The sequence below is a fragment of the Ictalurus furcatus genome, chromosome 5, assembly GCF_023375685.1.
Source record: "Ictalurus furcatus strain D&B chromosome 5, Billie_1.0, whole genome shotgun sequence".
Lineage (NCBI taxonomy): Eukaryota > Metazoa > Chordata > Actinopteri > Siluriformes > Ictaluridae > Ictalurus > Ictalurus furcatus.
The window spans coordinates 27,507,124-27,526,135 of record NC_071259.1 but is presented as its reverse complement, the minus strand read 5'-3'; the positions used below and the strand labels follow the sequence as shown (position 1 = coordinate 27,526,135).

Genomic DNA, 19,012 nt, shown 5'->3' with positions numbered 1-19,012 from the left:
GAGTTAATATAGTTTTTTTTTTTTTTGGATTATTATTTCGTAAGGGTGATTTATTTCTATAATTAAACCTTTTTGAGATCATTTTTGTTTTTGGGGGTGTTTGTAATGGGTGTGTATTGTACAATCCCCTACAAAAAAAAGAAGGCATTAGTTATTCCTTGTGTGTTTCTGCCAAAGTAGTGACTGTTGTGGCCTCTTTAAAAGGGGAGGGATATTTAAAACCTGACTCTTCGTGAAGCTCAGAGGCCTTTGATCAATCCTCAACTCACTTTAACAGTCAGACTGATATATTCAGGAAATCCTATTGTTTATAGAAACATGATGTTTGCCATGGTTGCATGCCCCCACTTGGGGGTTTGGTTTAGAAGTTGATTTTGTGTAGTATGCATCATCACACAGGATTAAATCCTGAATGGGCTTTTAAATTAAGAATTGAATTGCAGATAGGCTTCACTTTAGAGCCTGCAGGAATATTGTAGATGGTTTCTCTACAACCTCGACTCAAACATCAGTTCAAACAATCTGCAGTCCTTTATTGTGTGGATCTCTGTGTGTGTGGGCGATTTGTTGGTTTCCCATGTCTGCACTTGCATGTGATCACGAATTTGTGTGTCTGAGCATATAAGTATTCATGTGTGTTTCCATAATTTGTGTGTTCATGTGCATGCACAGTGCTCAGATCTCCAAGCAGATGGCTGTAGTTTTGCTGCTATTTGTTCTGCACAAGCCAATTTCTTGCTGGAATCTTTTGCTGGTGAAGCAACAAGACAAAGTAAAAAGGATTCAGCATCAGAGGGAAAAGGAGAAAAAAAATACACCCTCTGAGGTTAGCCATGCTTCCCCTGCCAAGTGACAGCACACATCATGGTGTCAATTAGCCTCATAATAAGAGTGAGCAAACACCAAGTTCGTTGTTAAGGCGAAACACTACAGGTTGATATGTCAATTTTGGTCATGTCAGTCATTTGCAATTTATCATTTTTGGGTAAGATGCATCTATACCATGTCTACGCACATACTGTAATAAAAAACATAAAAAATAAAAACTCAACAGAAACAACTTTTGACCACCGCATTATCTGCAACATTGTTGCAACACTGCAACTCAATCACATCTTCATATAAGCCTGTTTTGTACCCTATATTTCCTTATGTCTGTGTAAATCATTATGATATGCATATGACCTAACCCTAGGTCCGTTTACTTTAGAAGTCTTATAAACTTCACTAACTAGAGTGGAATCACATTAAACTACATTGTATTTTTAAAACCATTTTCCTCCAAATCATTTTTTTTTTCCTAGATGATGTGTATTCATTACCTTTGACATATTTAATCATATCCCTAATTACAAGGATATTACACCGGAAATTCCCGAAATGTTTGATTATTGTTCTATTTAGATTTAAGATTTTAAACTGTTCTTGATTCAAATTAAAAGATAGTCCAACAATTAGATTAGATTCAAAGACTACATTTTTAGATTCATTTTTGTTTTCGCAATTGTATGCATATTTAATTCGATGAAATATCACATGCATGAATAAATGTATATTTTTGGGGGGGCATGGTGGTTTAGTGGTTTGCATGTTTGCCTCGCATCTCAGGGGTTGGGGGTTCGACTTCTGCTTCTGCTCTGTGTGCACGGAGTTTGCATGTTCTCCCTGTGCTTCTCTGGTTTCGTCCGTACTCCGGTTTCCTTCCACAGTCCAAAGACATGCGTTGTAGGCTGATTGGCATGTCTAAATTGTCCATAGTGTATGAATGGGTGTGTGAGTGTCTGTGCAGTTGTGCCTTGTGTTGAGTTGGCACCCCATCCAGGGTGTCCTTCACCTTGTGCCCCGAGTCCCCTGGGATAGGCTCCAGGCTACCCGCGACCCTGAGTAGGATAAGCGGTACAAAAGATGGATGAATGGTTGAACTCACATTTTCAAAAGGTTTCAAGGATGCAAGATTGGCGAGTTGAACTGGCAGGTAACGTGATGATTCTATTGTTTTCAGTGACTGCCATAACCAGAGAGCGTACTTTCAAAACTCAACCAAAACAAAATAAACCAACTGAGAATGGGCTGTCACTACTTCGCTGCTTTCACCCCATTCGAGTTCAAGGTTCAAGTTCACACGTGTCTGTGTGTGTGTTGCATGCTCCACCAGCTATGTCACTCTCACTCTCTCTGACTGTGCCAGTCACTGAAAGCACAGAGAAACACGCATAAGTAGCTTATCGGTAATAAGAATCATCACATTATTTGCCAGTTCCACCCGCCTCCTCTGACTACGCCCCTGCTGCCACAAAGAGATTATTGCAGGTCAGCACAAGCAACACGACTGCACTTTATCTGACCTCTGTTTTCCGAAATGGAGCTCAAGGGTACAATTGAAGCTTACCCAGATGTATCGTATTTGTTCAGGAGATTGAAGTGATTTGATGTGCCCCCTTAGGGACATTCGTTCTCTTTAGAATGCATTGAAGAACAGATCAATGGGGATGTCTACATGTACTGACATGTAACAGGCACATGACAATTTGAATTTTAAGTGCATGATCATCAGTATGCGCCAATTAAACCTCTAGCTTGCTGTCCAGGTCATCCTTCGCCGGTCCAATTTGAGTCCATTGATGTCTGGATTGTGTGTGGGGAGGGGGGTGGAGGTGGGGGGAACTGCCTGCTTTAGAATTTGACAAAGTACAGCAAGTCTTAAACTAACTCTGGTGGATCTGTTCTTTCAAATCTTGGTCAAGCAGTTCCAACCTTTCCTTGCTGCATGGTGGCCAGAGTAAATGATAAGAAACATCTCGTAGGTGTTGGTTTCATTTTTCCTGCCCTGTAGGCTTCATGGCTGCTATGAAAAAGAATATTTCAATTTACATGGGGCAGATCTGTCTCATCGGAGGCTGTAGGTGGTAACGGATGGAAGCTTTTTAGAAGTCTGTCATCAGCCGCTTGAGGAGAGCAGAGGCCACAGTCCGAGCTCTTATTACAGAAGAGAAGGCCTCAGCATATAGTAACAGGATTTTCTGCATGGTTTCTTTTACCTTCTTCAGTCTTAAGATGATTGATTACTGTGAAGAATCAGGAGTGAATGTATATGTATTAAGTGTTGCGGTTTGGAATTTTCACAATCTGGTAACTTGGACTACCTTTGAACAAGTAGAACTTGAAGGCAATGTCATCGACAGGGATACCCTCACTGCCAACAAATTTAGTCCACCTGGTTACTAATTCATATGCTTGAAATACCCTTAAAATGTGCTAGAAACCAGAAGCTATTGAAGAAAACTATTTCAGACATGTGGCCTCGACCCTGTTTGTATCAATTCCTAAATCTAATCAGTTCATCTGCTGGTTACAATAACTCCAAATAAATCTATCTGTCTAAGATTCTTGTTAATGCAAAGTCTTAAGAATGAGTGGTTGAACGTTTGCAGCATTTATAGATAGATAGATATAGTTGTATCTGTCTATATCTAACTATCTATAAATCCTTCATTTATTTATAGATTTCTTATAGGTTTATTTCTAGATGGATAGATAGCGATAGTAATCATTCTTAAGATATTGCACTATTCTATACACATATAGTGTAGGAGTGGCAGCAGAGGTAGCAATGTAATGTGTTTAACAGTAGCAGATTAAAAGCCAAAGGTTCTCAGCGCAGTCAGACCCTTGTACTGACCGACAAGGGCTGCTGTAGTATGGTTTAGGGGGAGTCCAGAGGGGAGGAGGTTGCATAATCCATCCTACATTTTTGGGGGATCGCAGTTGGGCCACAAAAGACATGAGAATAACTGGAGCAAGGAACATAAAGAAAAGAACTGCTGTAAATGCACTTTAATCTAGATTTTGAAAAAGTCATACACCGTGACTAACACTATTGTTAGCAGGTTGGGCTGTTATTAGGACTGCTTGGTTGGGTCTTTAATATCATGCCAGGAAGCCAAATAACCATCATCAGAGAAACCAATTGGAAAAAAAAGTGGCAGAATGGTAAAGCTGACCTGTAAGTGTCTTTATGTTCGCCTAATTCATGTGAAAGAGCACAATTAAATATTAAACCCTTCACTTCAGACAACAGATCTTAAAATGTAAACGGCATACCCGTATCTCTACCAGGGTTGCCAGGTTGAATCTTAAAATTTATGATATTGGTCTAGGAACAAATAATCTAGTCCTGATTAATATAATTTGGCCAGATGTTTGTAGACAGTTGGGATTGGGTCTGCACATGCTTTACATTCACATTGTTGTTTGGCGTGAAGAAATCACGAGTTGTCACCATAGTGTGTAAATATAAAACGTCAATAATATTATATGTATAATAACTTTTAATTCAAAGTGGTTGGACAAGATGGAGAAGTCTTCTTTTTTTTTTTTTAAGCCATGAGAGTGGCATCCTACCTTTACACTCAGTGATCTGCAAATTTGACCATTTTCCTGAAAATGTACAGTTTGTTTACATTTAGTTATCTGGGTACTGCTTTTAATTTAAGCAAGAGGACATAATCCTATAATATAGCTAAGCAGTTATATGATGATGCCGGATGCTTCACCTTCAACCTAATTTACATAAAATCACTATTTTTTAGATTTGGAATTTTGAGATTTGTATTTAGGATTCTACATCATTTCTAAATGATATGTTTTTAAAGGCATATCTTACCACTAAAAAGTTCCAAACAAATTAAAAACTTTGGCATAAATGTAAATTTATTAAACACATAATAGAGAAAAAATATTTAATGTGACGTGTATAGAATTGAAATTAAAAAAAACATATTCAGATACTTTTATCAGCTTCCATGTACCGTACTTGCTCAAATGCAGTTCTAGGAGTTAAATAAATAAATAGTGGTACTTTTTTTTTATCCTTTGACTGAGAAACCAATGGGGTTACAAACTTTTGCTAACTTTGTTGGGGACCTTATGAAAACTATTGTGTGTAGTTCAGTTTATTATGTGGACGTGTTTATGTGCATAAGCCACTCTGTCTAACTCTTATTTAAGCTGAACTTTATCCCACTGCTCCTCATTGTGCTCCTCCTTTTCAAGCCTCCTCAAGGAGGTCCCTGACCCCCGTCTACCCACAATCCCTTCTGGTCCATCTCATCGCCACTGTGCTTCTGTCTCTCAGACTCTGTCAGTCAGGGGTGGGATCAAGCTCCCCTCTTCCTTAAACCCTGTTGAATGGCTCTATTGAGAGAACCATGTTAATAATTCAGAGAGATCTCTGCTGTTTTGTTCACACAACCTGGGCTTCTGTTTAAAGACCTTTTGTGAAAAGAGCAGAGCTCCTACCGGCCCATCTTTCTTTCTCTCACATACACATTCAGGTGAGGTGAAGTCTCCAGCTTACCTCTCAGGCCTGATCTGATTGAAGCCTTTTTAATACTTTGCTGTTTGAAGGAAGGGTTTGGGGAGTCCTCCACGTCTTTTATGAAAACCTGGCTGATCGCAGATCTACCGTTTTTGTGTTTGTGTGCAGGTGACCCTGGGAAAAGTGCTTAAAGCCATCGTGGTGATGAGGAGCCTGTTCATCGACCGCACCATCGTCAGAGGATACCATGAGAATGTGTATTCCGAGGATGGCAAGGTAACCGTGGAACGATTGCTCCGGTTTGAGAGCACCCAGAGTGTTCAGGACAGATCTGTGGTCAGGTTTTATGACTAAAATCACCATCAATTAGCATCCTTGCTTTGAGCATCACAGTAACTTTACGTGTTTTGTATTTTCTAGAAGCAAGATTAGCTTCCTGCTGGACATTGTAGGTTCTCCAGTGTAGACTTGATCACAATCAAGGGTATATATTGATAACCCTTATTGGGGGGCACAGTGGCTTAATGGTTAGCACATTTATCCTCACACCTCCAGGGTTGGGAGTTCAGGTCCCGCCTCCGCTCTGTGTGCGTGGAGTTTGCATGTTCTCCCTGTGTTTTAGGGGTTTCCTCTGGGTACTCTTGTTTCCTCCCCAGTCCAAAGACATGCATTGTAGGCTGATTGGCATTTCCAAATTGTCCATAGTGTGTGTATGTGTGTGTGATTGTTCCCTGCGATGGGTTGGAACCCCTTCCAGGGTGTCCCCCGCCTCATTCCCCAAGTCCCCTGGGATAGACTCCAGGCTCCCCCGGGACCCAGTGTAGGATAAGCGGTACAGAAGATGGATGGATAAACCTTATTTTCCACCCACAAGGGTCCACACTTTTTCAAAACAACAAAAACAGTTTTCAGTTCAGTTTAGATCCAGTGCCAAAGTACTGCTTAGTCTTGAACTAAAACCCAGAGAAGAGATGCTTGGGTGCCTCTAAGCAAAGATGTTTTCATGAATGCTGTTAAAATCATCAGTGCAGGAATGTATGATGCCACAGCGTGTAGTATTGCCACCCCACAGCTCGATGGTCTCTGGTTCAAAACTGAGCTTGGGTTCCTGTCTGTGTGGAGCGTTGCAAGTTTCCTACATGTGCATGTGGGTTTTATCCGGGTTCTCTGGTTTTCTCCCACTTCCCGAAATCATGCTGCTAGGTGTATTGGCAAAGCTAAATTACCCTGATTTATGTGGCAGTGTGTGTATGGGGTGTCCTCTCAAATTTCCTCTCGCTAATTATTGGTATTAAGATTATTAACTCATACATCTGGGAACGTAATTGCTCGACTCTTTAATGTAGGCAATGCAGATCATGTCAGTGGTCAACTGATATCAAATCTACGGCTATCTTGAATAAGAATAGTAAGTTCAAGCACCTTTCACGGTTTTATAATACTAATTTTTTTTTTTTAACCGACAACTATCAAAATATGTTTGATGTATGACTATTAACATTAACCTAACAAATTCAACAAGTATTTCGTTATGTCTTGGTGTTTGTGTTGCCCTTGTAGAGAGCAAAGATCCTTCTAAAATGATTATATTTGTGTCTTCCCTTATTCCAGCTCACACACAAAAAAATTCTTCCCTTCTTTCTTATAAAAAGAAATCATTAAATGCGTATTACAATTCTACAAATTCATTATTTTATATTAATACTGCTATTATTTTTCTGATTGTTGTGTTGTCACGGGTTGTGATGTCATAAGACACTTTTAAAGTAGTTTAGAAAAGCACCACCTGGACCAGTGCTAATTTCTACCTTTTCATAACTTTTTTTTTTTTTTTTTTTTTAAAGCTACTTATTATTGGTTCCCATTCCCTGCATGTTCTCTGGACGTTCTTATGCAAGGTCATTCTGACATACTGGAGTCTTTTGACTATGTTCTGTAAGCCCACTGGCTCTTGCGGCTTAGTTAACAATAAGAAATCGAAAGATTTTTTTTTTTTAATTTGACACTAGTTTCTCCGGTGCTTTTTTAATAATTCAGACGTGTTCAGAGCTCTCCGTTCGCTATGGAAAGAGCGTAAATGATGTGAGACGTCGTCCACTATTTTATCGTTTCTACTCCCACACATCACTTTCAACATTACTGGCTCATTCATTTTGAGCACGGCGATGCGCGTCTCTCACAGTCTGAGCGAGCCGAGCCATTTGAACACGCCGAGGTGACACTAATATGAGGCGGCCATCAAAGCCGTGCGCAGCCTTGATCAGCGTTAATTATGGCAGCGAGTATGAAGCGTGTGAACTCGCTGTCAGGATGCTGCTTTGCCCTGGGGTGCCGGGCCATCGTGTGTGTGTGGTGAGCAATAATGATTAACCTCTGCTGGCGGAAACGGCTATTCCCACTGCCAGTTGCGCTGTACGCAGCTCACCTTTATCCTTCTAGAAACTTGTACAAATAACCGTTTATTTCTTTGTTTCTGATGGCGCTTGACTGTTTAAACCCCACTGAGATTTGATTCCTCGGTTTGTAGGTGTCTGAAAAACTTTGTTTTGGTGTTTTATTAAGTGCAGGAGCTCATTTTTTGTTTGCAGTGTATGAAATATTCACATGGTTAAGGCATTATAAATGCAGCTGACTCATTTGCAGTGTTGTATTTATCTATGGAAAGACCAGTGTCTTTGTTTTACACTTTGTACTGTTTCAATGCTTAAATTTGTCATAGTTCCTGTGCATCTTATCTAAAAAGACGAGGAACACCAAGAGTCAAGGGGAAACTCTTAGGGCTTTCTGTCCCTTTAAAGAAAGATGAAGGATTTCCAGGAGCTAAAAATGAAATCAGAGATGTTTGTGTTTTTTATTCCATAGAATCACTGCAGGTGTTTTAATAATAGTTATCTAATCAGGATTTATTTTCCTTCTTGGTGTCAGAATAGATCCAGCAAATGAGATTCAGGTATTGGTTAGGACTTCTGGGAGACAAAAGGCTGTACATGTCTGTTTAGCCAAATTTATTATGACCTATGATAAAATTATTTATTATTTATTTTATGGCATTAAAAATTGTCAGTTATCATCTTCGTCTTTTGATAAAAGCGAACTAGATGCTAGATCAGTTCAAACAGATTATTTAATATCTACACTTTTAACTGTTTCAGATCTTTAAATGTTGGTGCAGCCACACTCAAATTTTCTAATGATCTCCCCTAAAGTCTGTGTAAGTCTGAAATCAGATTTGATGTCTTAAATGACGAAATGATCAATCATTTTTATATAATTTTTGTATACAACGATCGGCCATAATACTAAAACCACCTGCCTAATACTGTGTAGGTCTCCCTTGTGCTGCCAAAACAGCTCTGCCAAATCGAGGCATGGACTCCACAAGACCTCTGAAGGTGTGCTGTGGAATCTCGCACCATGAGGTTAGCAGCAGATCCTTTAAGTCTTGGAAGTTGCGAGGTGGGGCCTCCGTGGATCGGACTTGGTTGTCCATTGTTGGGGAATTTTCGAGGCCAAGTCAACACATTGAACTATTTGTCATGTTCCTCAAACTGTCCCTGAACAGTTTTGACAGGGCGCATTATACTGCTGAAAGAGGGCGTTGTCATCAGTCAGCCTTGAGCGCCCTTGTTCCCGTCGCTGCTTATGGTAGGTACGAAGCACTGCATTACCAGGAACACCCCACAAGACCTGCCGTTTTGGAGATGCTCAGACCCAGTCGTCTAGCCATCACAATTTTGACTCTTGTCAAAGCCGCTCAGATCCTTCCGCTTGCCCATTTTTCCTGCTTCCAACATGTCAACTTCGAGAACTGACTGTCCACTTACTGCTTTATATATCCCAACTCTTGACAGGTGCCATTGTAACGACATAATCAATGTTATTCACTTCACCTCTCAGTGCTTTTAATGTTATGGCTGATCTACATACAGACATGTTATACTACAGTTAGCCATGTTACTGTCCATTGAAAGAGAAATTCCACCTATTTAGTCTACTATCTAGATACTGTTGTGGCCAAATCCCCACAGCCACACTCCAAAATCTAGTGGAAAGCCTTCCCAGAAGAATGGAGGTTATTATAACAGCAAAGAGTTGACTAAATGGTGTGTGTGTGTGTGTGTGATGTTCAGGTGTCCACATACTACTGGCCATATAGTGTACTTGCCTTTTGTTTTAGTCTAGAATATCTCTCTGGCTGCAAAGAGTTTGTGAGCCCCTGCTCTATATTGCCCCTAGGTGTGAATGAGTGCGGTGTCTTGTGATGAACTGGCATCCCATCCAGGTTGTAATCCCGACTGATACCCTGTGATCCCGGGATAGGCTCTAGATCCACAGCGACCAGAATGAAGTGTTTGCTAACAATGAATGAATGTTGTAAAGAGTGAATCGAGCACAACTTGGTCTGAATGTATTCACTCTAGAGCACAGTGGAGGTAGAGAAACGACCATAGTGCGGCATGAGCGGGTATTTTTTTGAGACGTATACACTTTATATTGGCTCTCTTCTGGATTAAAAGTAGTCAGACACTTTATGCTCTTACCAGCTTCCACTTAATATTTTTATCTCGCACAAAAAGCAGTCTTTGAGCGGATTAGTTCTTCACACGGTGCGGTTTAAACGTAACCACGCGGGATGTCTCTATACAAAACAGACTCTTTGAGAAGGCTTTGGGGAAGAGCTCGTAATCCGGCTCGCTGTTTGAAGCTGCAGGTGACTCAGAGGTGACCTGGGCCGAGGGAAAACAAGCTTCAGGAGTCAGCTGTGCTTATTGACTTCCTTCTGCCTGCACCTCACACTTCTACCACCTTAAGCCCTCGGATCAGGTTTTACCACACAGGCCATTAATCCCCGATGCAAGACTCCCAGCAGAGGCTGATGAGGCAGCCTCGCAGGAGAGGAGAGAGGGAGAGCAATTGGAGGAGGGAGTGAGGGAGGCTGAAAGACAGGAAGAGAGGGCACATGGATGAGTGAGTGAGATCGAAAGATAGGAGAAGGAAAACTGCACTATCAAAGTGGGGCTTCAAAGACTTTCTCTGACGTCTCTTGGGTAATTTGCGATCGGGCATTCTTCCTACTTCAAAGGGCATCAGCATGTCTGAGTGGGTCGGGGGACCGTGGGGGAGATGGCATCTGATTTCTCTAATAAACGCTGACACCGACCCTGTTTGATATTAGATTCAGGGAACATTTTGATTTGTTATCGTCTTTGAACCTGTTCTGATGACCTTAACACCACAGGCTGATGAGGAGAAGGTTTTTTTGTTTTGTTTTTTGTCCTCAACATAAAACTGGGCCAGCGTAAGAGATAGACAGCAACTCGTATCAGCTCTTTCCATCAAACCTAACCTATATACGCTCTCCAGCCACTTTAATAGGAACAGGTATCCAGTCAGCCAATAACGTGGCAGCAGAGCAAGGTACAAATGAAGGGCTTCATTTAATGGTCACATCAAACATCAGAATGGAGGAAAATGGGATCTCCTTTGGGATCTCCTTTCTGTGGGAATGGTTGTTGGTATCAGACAGGCCGGTTTGAGTATTTCAAAAAGTGTCATTTTCACACACAGAACAGTCTATAGCATGGTGGCCAGTCATTTGCTTGAAACATGGACAAAAGTACACAAATTCATGCTTCTATGGGAAGCCCTCTGCTATCTACAGCCAGCTTCTTTTGCAGAAGTAAAGAGAAATAGAAACTAAGTTTGCCAGTTCTTCTGTGCTGCACCAGCAACTCCACCAACACCAGACCTGATGGTTGTTGAGAGGAGACCGGAGTGGGCCTGTTAGCCGATATCAACCATCCCACATCCTTGTACTGATCCAGAACCTGACAAAATGTCATAACACAGCTAGCAAATTGCTGACGAGTTTCCGTATGGTTATACGCCATCCATACAGCCTGAATAATGTCGAACCTTTTGCTGATATCATAACAGGCGTATTGTGTTACACTTTGTATGGGAAATGTCTTGCTTTTTTATATATATATACATATATATATATATATATATATATATATATATATATATATATATATATATATATATATACACACACACACACACACACACACTTACATGTAGCTCCTTCAGGTAAAACTTTCTTTTGCTTTGGTTGTTTAAATTGTAAAAATCAGTAAATCAGCCCACCTGCTCTTCTTCCCCTCTTGAGAATGGACCTGCTTCTAGGCTGGCAGTGTGCATTTGAAACCCATGCTGGTGATATATTTCCATACTTTCATATTTCCATACATAAAAGAGCTATTGCAGGTGTGTGGAGATATAAGATGACGTTTGAGAGCAGATTTAGTTGCCTCAGCCGGCAAGAGGAAAAATTCCTGATAAGTCTGACTGTGCAGAATCTGTGGCTGTGAGAACAATCTAACAGCCTCTGTTCCCTTCCAGATCTACATTTTTAAATAAAACCTGTGAGTTTCTTCGATTAATGCAGATTAATATGTGGAAATTAATTAACTATTTTTTTTTTCTTTTCAGCTGGACATCTGGTCAAAGTCCAACTACCAAGTATTTCAAAAGGTGAGTGAACCAGTGTGCATACAGAGTCTACACACAGCCTAATTATGTATAATATATTAGAAGAGGAAAAGTCCATTTTGCCGGTGGGATGTTGCACTAATCCCCACTTCTGTCTGAGTGTGGTCTTTAATTACAGCAGGCATGTGAAGGACAGTATTTAAAGCTGTAATGCGTTTTAAAGTCAGCTCTGATAGGCGCACAGCGAGAGTATGGTGATGTGTATGCCTATGAGAGTAACACCATCTTGGCCTCTCCTCTTGCCGAAGTCAGACTACATTGCTGGTGTGAAAAGCTTTAATCATTCATCAGTAGAATCCTACAGTAGATCCTAATTAGATATCCATCTTTCATCCCAATGGCAGTCACGTTTCCTTCTTCCTCACCAATGCCCATGCCTCCTTTTATCCCTCAGCCATCATTTGGATTTGTGGTTTTGAATTTTTTTTTTTTTTTTTTAAACTCCAAACCACTTTCCCTGCATCCCTCGGTACACCCCCAGCCTGGGTTTAAGTCCGCTGCTTTCTTCCTTTTATGTTCCTCTTTCTCTGAATCTCATTAGACTGGAATTAAAGCGCAGGAAGCCTCTGGGCAGATGGAGCTCCGGTGCCTGGCTCTCCTCTTACATCTTTTTAGAGAGTGAGAGATCGTGTAAGAGATTGACAGAGAGAGAGTAACTGCAGTGGGAATGAGAACACAAGACAGAGATGTGGAGAGAGAGAGAGAGAGAGAGAGAGAGACAGTATGGCTCACTGCAGCTTACAGTGGAAAGACAGGGAGAGTTTTTACCTGAGAAAGCGGTTGTGGATGTGCTGATCCAAGGCATGGCCTGTTTGTTTCTCTTACTGCACATGATAATTTAAACATAGCTACTTGAAATGGGAGGGCAGGACCCCCTCGAATGTTCTCCTCACTGCTGTTAGTTCTGCCTTGCGGCTCTTCTTGCTCACAAAATTAGTTCACTTTAGTTCAGCTCTCCCAACCAGTTCCACTCGTTGAGGGCTGCAATCAGACCGAGTACGAGTACATGCTTTTGGTACTTGTCAAAACCGATACTGATCCCGAAATGCGTAACATACGCTATATGGCCAAATTATTATAGACACTTGACCATCACACTCATATGTGCTTTTTGAACATTCCATTCCAGATGTAGTCCCTCTCTGCTGTTATAATAACCTCCATGCTTCTGCAAAGGCTTTCTACTAGATTTTGTAGTGTGGCTATGGGTCTTTGTCCATTCAGCCACAAGAGCGTTACTTATGTCGAGCGAGGAAGCCTGGATTGCAGTCAGCATTCCTGTTCAGTGGGGTTGTGATCACGGATGTGTGCAGGCCACTCGAGATCTTCCACTCCAACCTTGGCAAACCATGTCTTCATGGAACTCGCTTTGTGCACAGGCGCATTGTCATGCTGGGAGATGTTTGGGCCTCTTGGTTCCAGTGAGAAATTCATTCTTGACAATTGAACGTGTGCTTCCAAAGACCCGCATATGGGCGTGATGGTCCGTTGCCCACAAAGCTTTGGCTGTATCCTGTAGTGTATTTAGTATTAAGCAATCAGGGGCATTATGGAACAATTTATTTAGCTCTGTTCATGTTGGTTGCTAGCAAAGAACTCCTCATGCTAAGTTATGTTCAAGATGTTTTGCCGTTTAAACAGAATCCGTAATAGAGATCACGAGAGTGGCCTGAACGTGCCGAGCTTAATCAACGAGTATGCTTATTAAAAATCAGCGCACGTTGCTAAGAAATTGCAAGCAAAGTCTAGACACTCACAAGCAAGGGGAAAGGAAGTGTGGCTCAACGCTCAGTGCTCGCTGAACTGAACTGCTCTGCTCTCGCATAATAGAGTTTCTCTGCACGCTCACTTCGCTGCTTTACTTTCATGATTTTTAATGACCCTGTTGTTCATAGTGCTCTGCACACTCAGGATGGCTGGCCTCATGCTCTCTGGTAAAGGTACAGTTTAAATGCCGTGAGATGTTTTATCAGGATACTTGCATTGTAGGAATACGCTGCTCTTAATATTTTCGCAGAGGACAGTTTGTAGTCTACTATGTTAATATTGGAGCATTTTTTAAAAATTTTTATTACAAGTAAATGAGTACGACTATGGTACCAGACTGATATCCCATACCAGTATCAGTTTCGCTAATGCCCTATAATTTATTGAATAGTTCAGAGTGTGCGGTATACAGTATCATGCATTGAAGACATAAGTGAAATTGCTATTCAGACATAACTGAATATGTCTCCCAGCTTTTACTCAGTGAATGATGACAAAGTGCAAACGATCTAGAAGAATGAAATTGTTCATTTGTAGCACCTCACGACGGTTACATTAGCGATGGGAGACGAGGCTTTGGAGAAAGTAATAAGGAGATGGAGAGCTTTTGGGAAATGAAACAATAACATTAATCTCAGTGTCTGAGATATAGATTGGAAATGGGTTTAACGTTTCTGCCAATGGCTCCGTGCCCTTTTTTCAGGTATTCTGTGATATGGTTGATTTTTTTTTTTTTTTTTTTTTTTTATAACGGTCAAAATCAAACTGCTTCTCCTGAGCATACAGTTATTAAGTAGTAGGCATAACAGTGAAACATGAAAATTGGAAACTTTTATTTGGTCTGTGCTGCTTCGAGCACTCTGAGATCACATCTGCCGAGATGACTTGTACACTATGTTGAGCCTGTAAGGTTCTCCTCAAGGTCGTATATTTTTTTTAAAAACTTCAATTAAGAGCCAAGATGCATTAATGACTATTCTTGCTGAACCACACTCTGTCTAGATGTTTGGAGCCAGATAAGCTATTACAAATCTATATTTATAGATCATTTACAGAGGGTGGTGGTTTAAATTACAAATCTCTGCCCAGAAATACACACTGTGATCATCAGTGAGTGACTTGAAATGACAAACATCATCAATCACAGCTCTAAAATCCAGTTAAAGTGAAAGCCAGTCTGACAAAAGAGAGTTTGACTACAATTATATGACTTTGCTTAATGTACTGAAACATAATTCCCTTGCGTATGACATTTCCTGATATTCATTGTGCCCAGGTGACGGACCATGCCACCACAGCCCTGCTGCACTACCAGCTGCCCCAGATGCCCGATGTGGTGGTGCGCTCCTTCATGGTGAGTTCTTCCTGGTGTTTTTTTAATTACACTCCACACCTCTGTCCCTGTCGTGCTGCTGTGCCTCCTGCACAGGCTCTTCTCACTTTTGACATATCATACAGATGGGTGACAAATTAAAGGGGGAAAAATAACAGTGTCTTAGTAAGGTGTTGGGCCACCATGCGCCACTAATATACACCATTATAGATTCTAAAATTCTCTGGAACTGCATTGCATTCTTCCACAAGATATTCAATTGGAGTTTTGATGATGGTGTTAGAGCGTGTTGTCTAACACATCTCCCCAGAAACTCCCATAGGCGTTCAATTGGGTTGAAACCTGGTGATAATGAAGGCCATGGCATACGATTTACATAATAGTCATAGCCACCAAACGTTTCATCCAGCCCTCATTCCCTCATGGATCGGAGCGGGGTCATTCTGGAAGAGGCCACTTCCATCAGGATAGAAATGTTTCATTGTAATACAAGAGTAAACACTGCTAACCATATGTGAGTTGCGTTTGTAAAGCCAGTGGTCTGAAAGGATATAATGAGCCATAAATTCAGCCCAGTAGCAAAGCGTCACAGGAGACTAGTCGCAGGTCACGCATTTAATGAAAATTAATCTCTACAAGTGGAGCAGCTAATTGCATCACCAACACACCAAAGTTTGAATCTTAAGCTAGCAACAGACAGCACATAAATAGGCAGTGAGAACAACACTCAAGTTAGGGTCATCAGTGGTTCTACAGATCACCTGTGACGTAGAGTAACATTGCTTTCATGGTTTTGCTTCTATTATCTGGAAACCAGAAATGGGATGCTCGACGGTAGCATGTCCTCCAAAACTGACCCCAGGCAGGCTAGGATTAAACTTCCAGGAAATGATATGAAAGAACCCAAGATCATTGTTCTGTCCACTAGGACTGGACCACATGCAGCAATACAAATAAGAATGGCACAAAGCTGGCCAGTTGGGTGGATGGCATTTGGGGACTGACCTGGGGAGATCATGGAACGCCCAGCTGGTAAGCCAGAAGTGGATGTGTGGCCCCCTGCAGCTGGTTTCGCCATTCCTCTAGGCAGGTTGATGACCAACAATTCCCGGTATCCCACACCATGGGGTCTTTTGTGTAGACTACTAAGTTGAGTGAGCACTTGTCTTACATGCCATATATGTTCATAAAAAGAACATGAAATAAGCAGTACATTATCTAGATACACAAAGAACATCTCTCCGAGTATAATTTCTGAAAGTTTGAAACACAGCTGAAACGATAGCTACCCCACTCTTGGGGGTTCTCTGTTCTGTATTTCTCCCATTAGCTGGAGAACCCTCTCACACTTGAGTGTAACAAAGGCCTTCCAGTTATTTGTAATACCTGGGTCTTGAGATGGTTTTTGTTTTTATGAATGTGATGCCAATAATTGTATGTGGCGAGTAGTACACAACGGTCTGACTGGAGCCGTTATGACAGGACAAAACTGATTACTGCCATCTCCCGTCACTTTGGTGGAAATCTCTTCTGTTCCTGTATCTGTTTTTCCAACTGTATGTAGTGAAAAGGAAAAAAGTCATGTGTCTGAGTCAGGAATGTGGGCACTTGTGTAGTCTTCAAGTATACGTCAGCTGTTCTGAGGAGGTTTCAGCATCTTTTCAACAGAGACCATGACTAAGCACAGTTTAGGACTAATTTGTTTCTCAGTCTCACACCTCTCAGTTCTTCTCTTGGCTCATGACAGTTGTGATAAATACCACTTGAGCTGAATGAGCTAGAGCTGGGAGAAGAAAAATGTGTAGTACATGGGAGAAGGTGCAGAATTCAGGCTGCAAACATCTGGATGATCCTGTGGGTATCTGTAGAACTACATCTCCTAATCCTATCATTTGACACAGTCTACTTAATGTAAACTATAAGTTTGATTTAACTGGTCATTATTTGCGTAGACCTAATAACAAATACATATACGGTACTGTAAGGGATGGTAGGAAATCTCATTGCGCAGTGAGGCCAGGTTTGAGGTCTTGAATTAGTCAGTGGGTTTTGAGAGGGGGTAGTATACAGACCTGTGTGGGGTCAGTTGAGTTGGGACATTGAGGTGAACCGGTTTCAGATCATTGGAGTGTACATGTTTGTTCCCATGCCTGCTGTGAGGAATCTTGGCCCCATACCATGGTCATGCTGCTTATGCCAATGCAATTAGGCCAGTCAGTCAGATGTAAGCTGCTTCTGAACAAATCAGGAATTTTTCATTCTGGACTTATTTTCAGGCCCTAGGTGTCCTAAGAGATACTTGGAAAATGGCTCTAATTGTGAACTCTTGCATATTGAGCTGCCCTACAATTAGTTTGTCATTCATAATAAGCAAGTGACATTTTCTCCAAAGTGGCATGTTAGTGTTTGCCCTATCATTGGAAGATCACAAGTGCATGGTCTAATCCATGTAATGTCACAAGTCAGTACATGGCCAGGAGTCTGGAAGAGCACAGTTGGTGTTGGTCTGTTGGGTGGGAAGGGTGGCATTCTTCTCTCGCCTGTCAATCAGAGCAACATCAGCTAATTGTAAGCATTTGTTGGCTCATATGGAGGAGGGCTATTAGAACTCTCCTTCAAATGCATTCATCTGTCTGATATCAATACATAAAGAGTAGTTTGAGAATATGCAGTGGCTTCAAGTGTCTCACACGTGGGATAGCAGAGAAGCAAGCTATGGCTAAGATTTCACGGCAACCGAAGACAACATTGAGAGGAAAAAAATCGGGTTAATCTGAATTCATCATCCTGTCTATAGAAAGCACTTGCTGAGTCACTTGGTCCAGAGCTTGAGATTGTCCTCAGATATTATATCTATTGTTTTTCTTTTCCGAGTCGGTTATGGAAAACTGTGTATTTCTCTTTCCTGCAGACCTGGCTCAGGAGTTACACCAAGCTTTTCCAGACACCATGTCAGCGCTGTGGTAAGTTTTTGCAAGACGGCTTGCCTCCCACCTGGAGGGATTTCCGCACCCTCGAGGCCTTCCATGATACCTGCAGGCAGTGAATCCATAAACTGTACAGGAGTGATGATACCCACTGGACAAGGGATGAACAAATACAAAAGTGTGTGTGTGTGTGTGTGTGTGTGTGTGTGTGTGTGTCTGTCTATGACCCTGCTTGTATTGAAAGACTTTTGAACGTACAAGTTGCATCTAACGGGCCAAAAGGAACGACTTCAGTAGTCAGGGTCGGTCATGACCAACAGGTTATATGTACAGGTATGCCGACGACACACTCGTATCCAGTCTCCATGTAATAAAGGCAGATTTGTATTCCAAACGTTTTGTGAAAGTTAGCCGTCCAGTCACAGGTTTCACTGGAAGAAAAAGATGTCAGAGATGCTTGCTATTTCCAGTGAACATTAACTTCCTGTGCTCATATCTAGTGTTTCAAACTTCCATAAACTTGTGTCCTACTTAGTTTTCACATAGCTTTTTTTTACCTAAAAAAAAAAAATGCTTCGGTGAAGCACTCCAAAGCAAAAGTGTTGCAACACCGGTTTTTGTTGTTATTGTTTGTGAGCTTTTTTGTAGTCCTGTTTATAAAGAAATCATGTTTAATATTTCATGAGTCACTCAAAGTAGGAAGTTTCTTTTTTTTTTCTTTTTTTTTAATAAAACAGTCAACTGCTACAACTAGGTCATAACTTCATATGTAGCCTATTCTATGAACACGGCGCGTTTGTGATTGGACAGGAATTGCGTGTGTGTGGTGGGGTTTTTTGGTTGTTGTTTTTTTTCCTTTGCGTTCCAGTTTTGATGTAATAAAATCTTTTTTTTCTTTTCCATTCTGTTCTTGTCTTTATTTTAAAAGCGGCTCTGCTAATAGGAAAATTTAAAAATATACCTTTGCCATACGTGATGTTGCCATCATTTTTGCTGGTATTGACATTTTCATTGTTCAACTCGAGCGTTCCCGTAGCAGTTTGCTTTTTATGTTACTCGAGAATGTGAGCGGGGAAACAACAAACATCCGCACGCACAGTTTCATTGCACGAA

The 19,012-nt window shown here is 41.2% G+C and overlaps 1 protein-coding gene across 2 annotated transcripts in view; it reads left to right on the top strand.

Moving 5' to 3' along the window:
* The window catches only part of med27 (mediator complex subunit 27), a 57,674-nt gene extending 38,875 nt beyond the window's left edge, over positions 1 to 18,799 (top strand). The window contains exons 5-8 of one of the 2 annotated variants that reach the window (XM_053625569.1): positions 5,486 to 5,593; positions 11,813 to 11,854; positions 14,916 to 14,993; positions 17,884 to 18,799. In XM_053625569.1, coding sequence (XP_053481544.1) covers positions 5,486 to 5,593; positions 11,813 to 11,854; positions 14,916 to 14,993; positions 17,884 to 18,018 — 363 coding nt within the window. In that variant the 3' untranslated portion in view covers positions 18,019 to 18,799. Of the gene's footprint in view, positions 1 to 5,485; positions 5,594 to 11,812; positions 11,855 to 14,915; positions 14,994 to 15,900; positions 16,674 to 17,883 lie in introns of those variants that run through there. The other variant, XM_053625570.1, reaches the window with a different exon arrangement.
* The last annotated feature ends 213 nt before the right edge of the window (positions 18,800 to 19,012 follow it).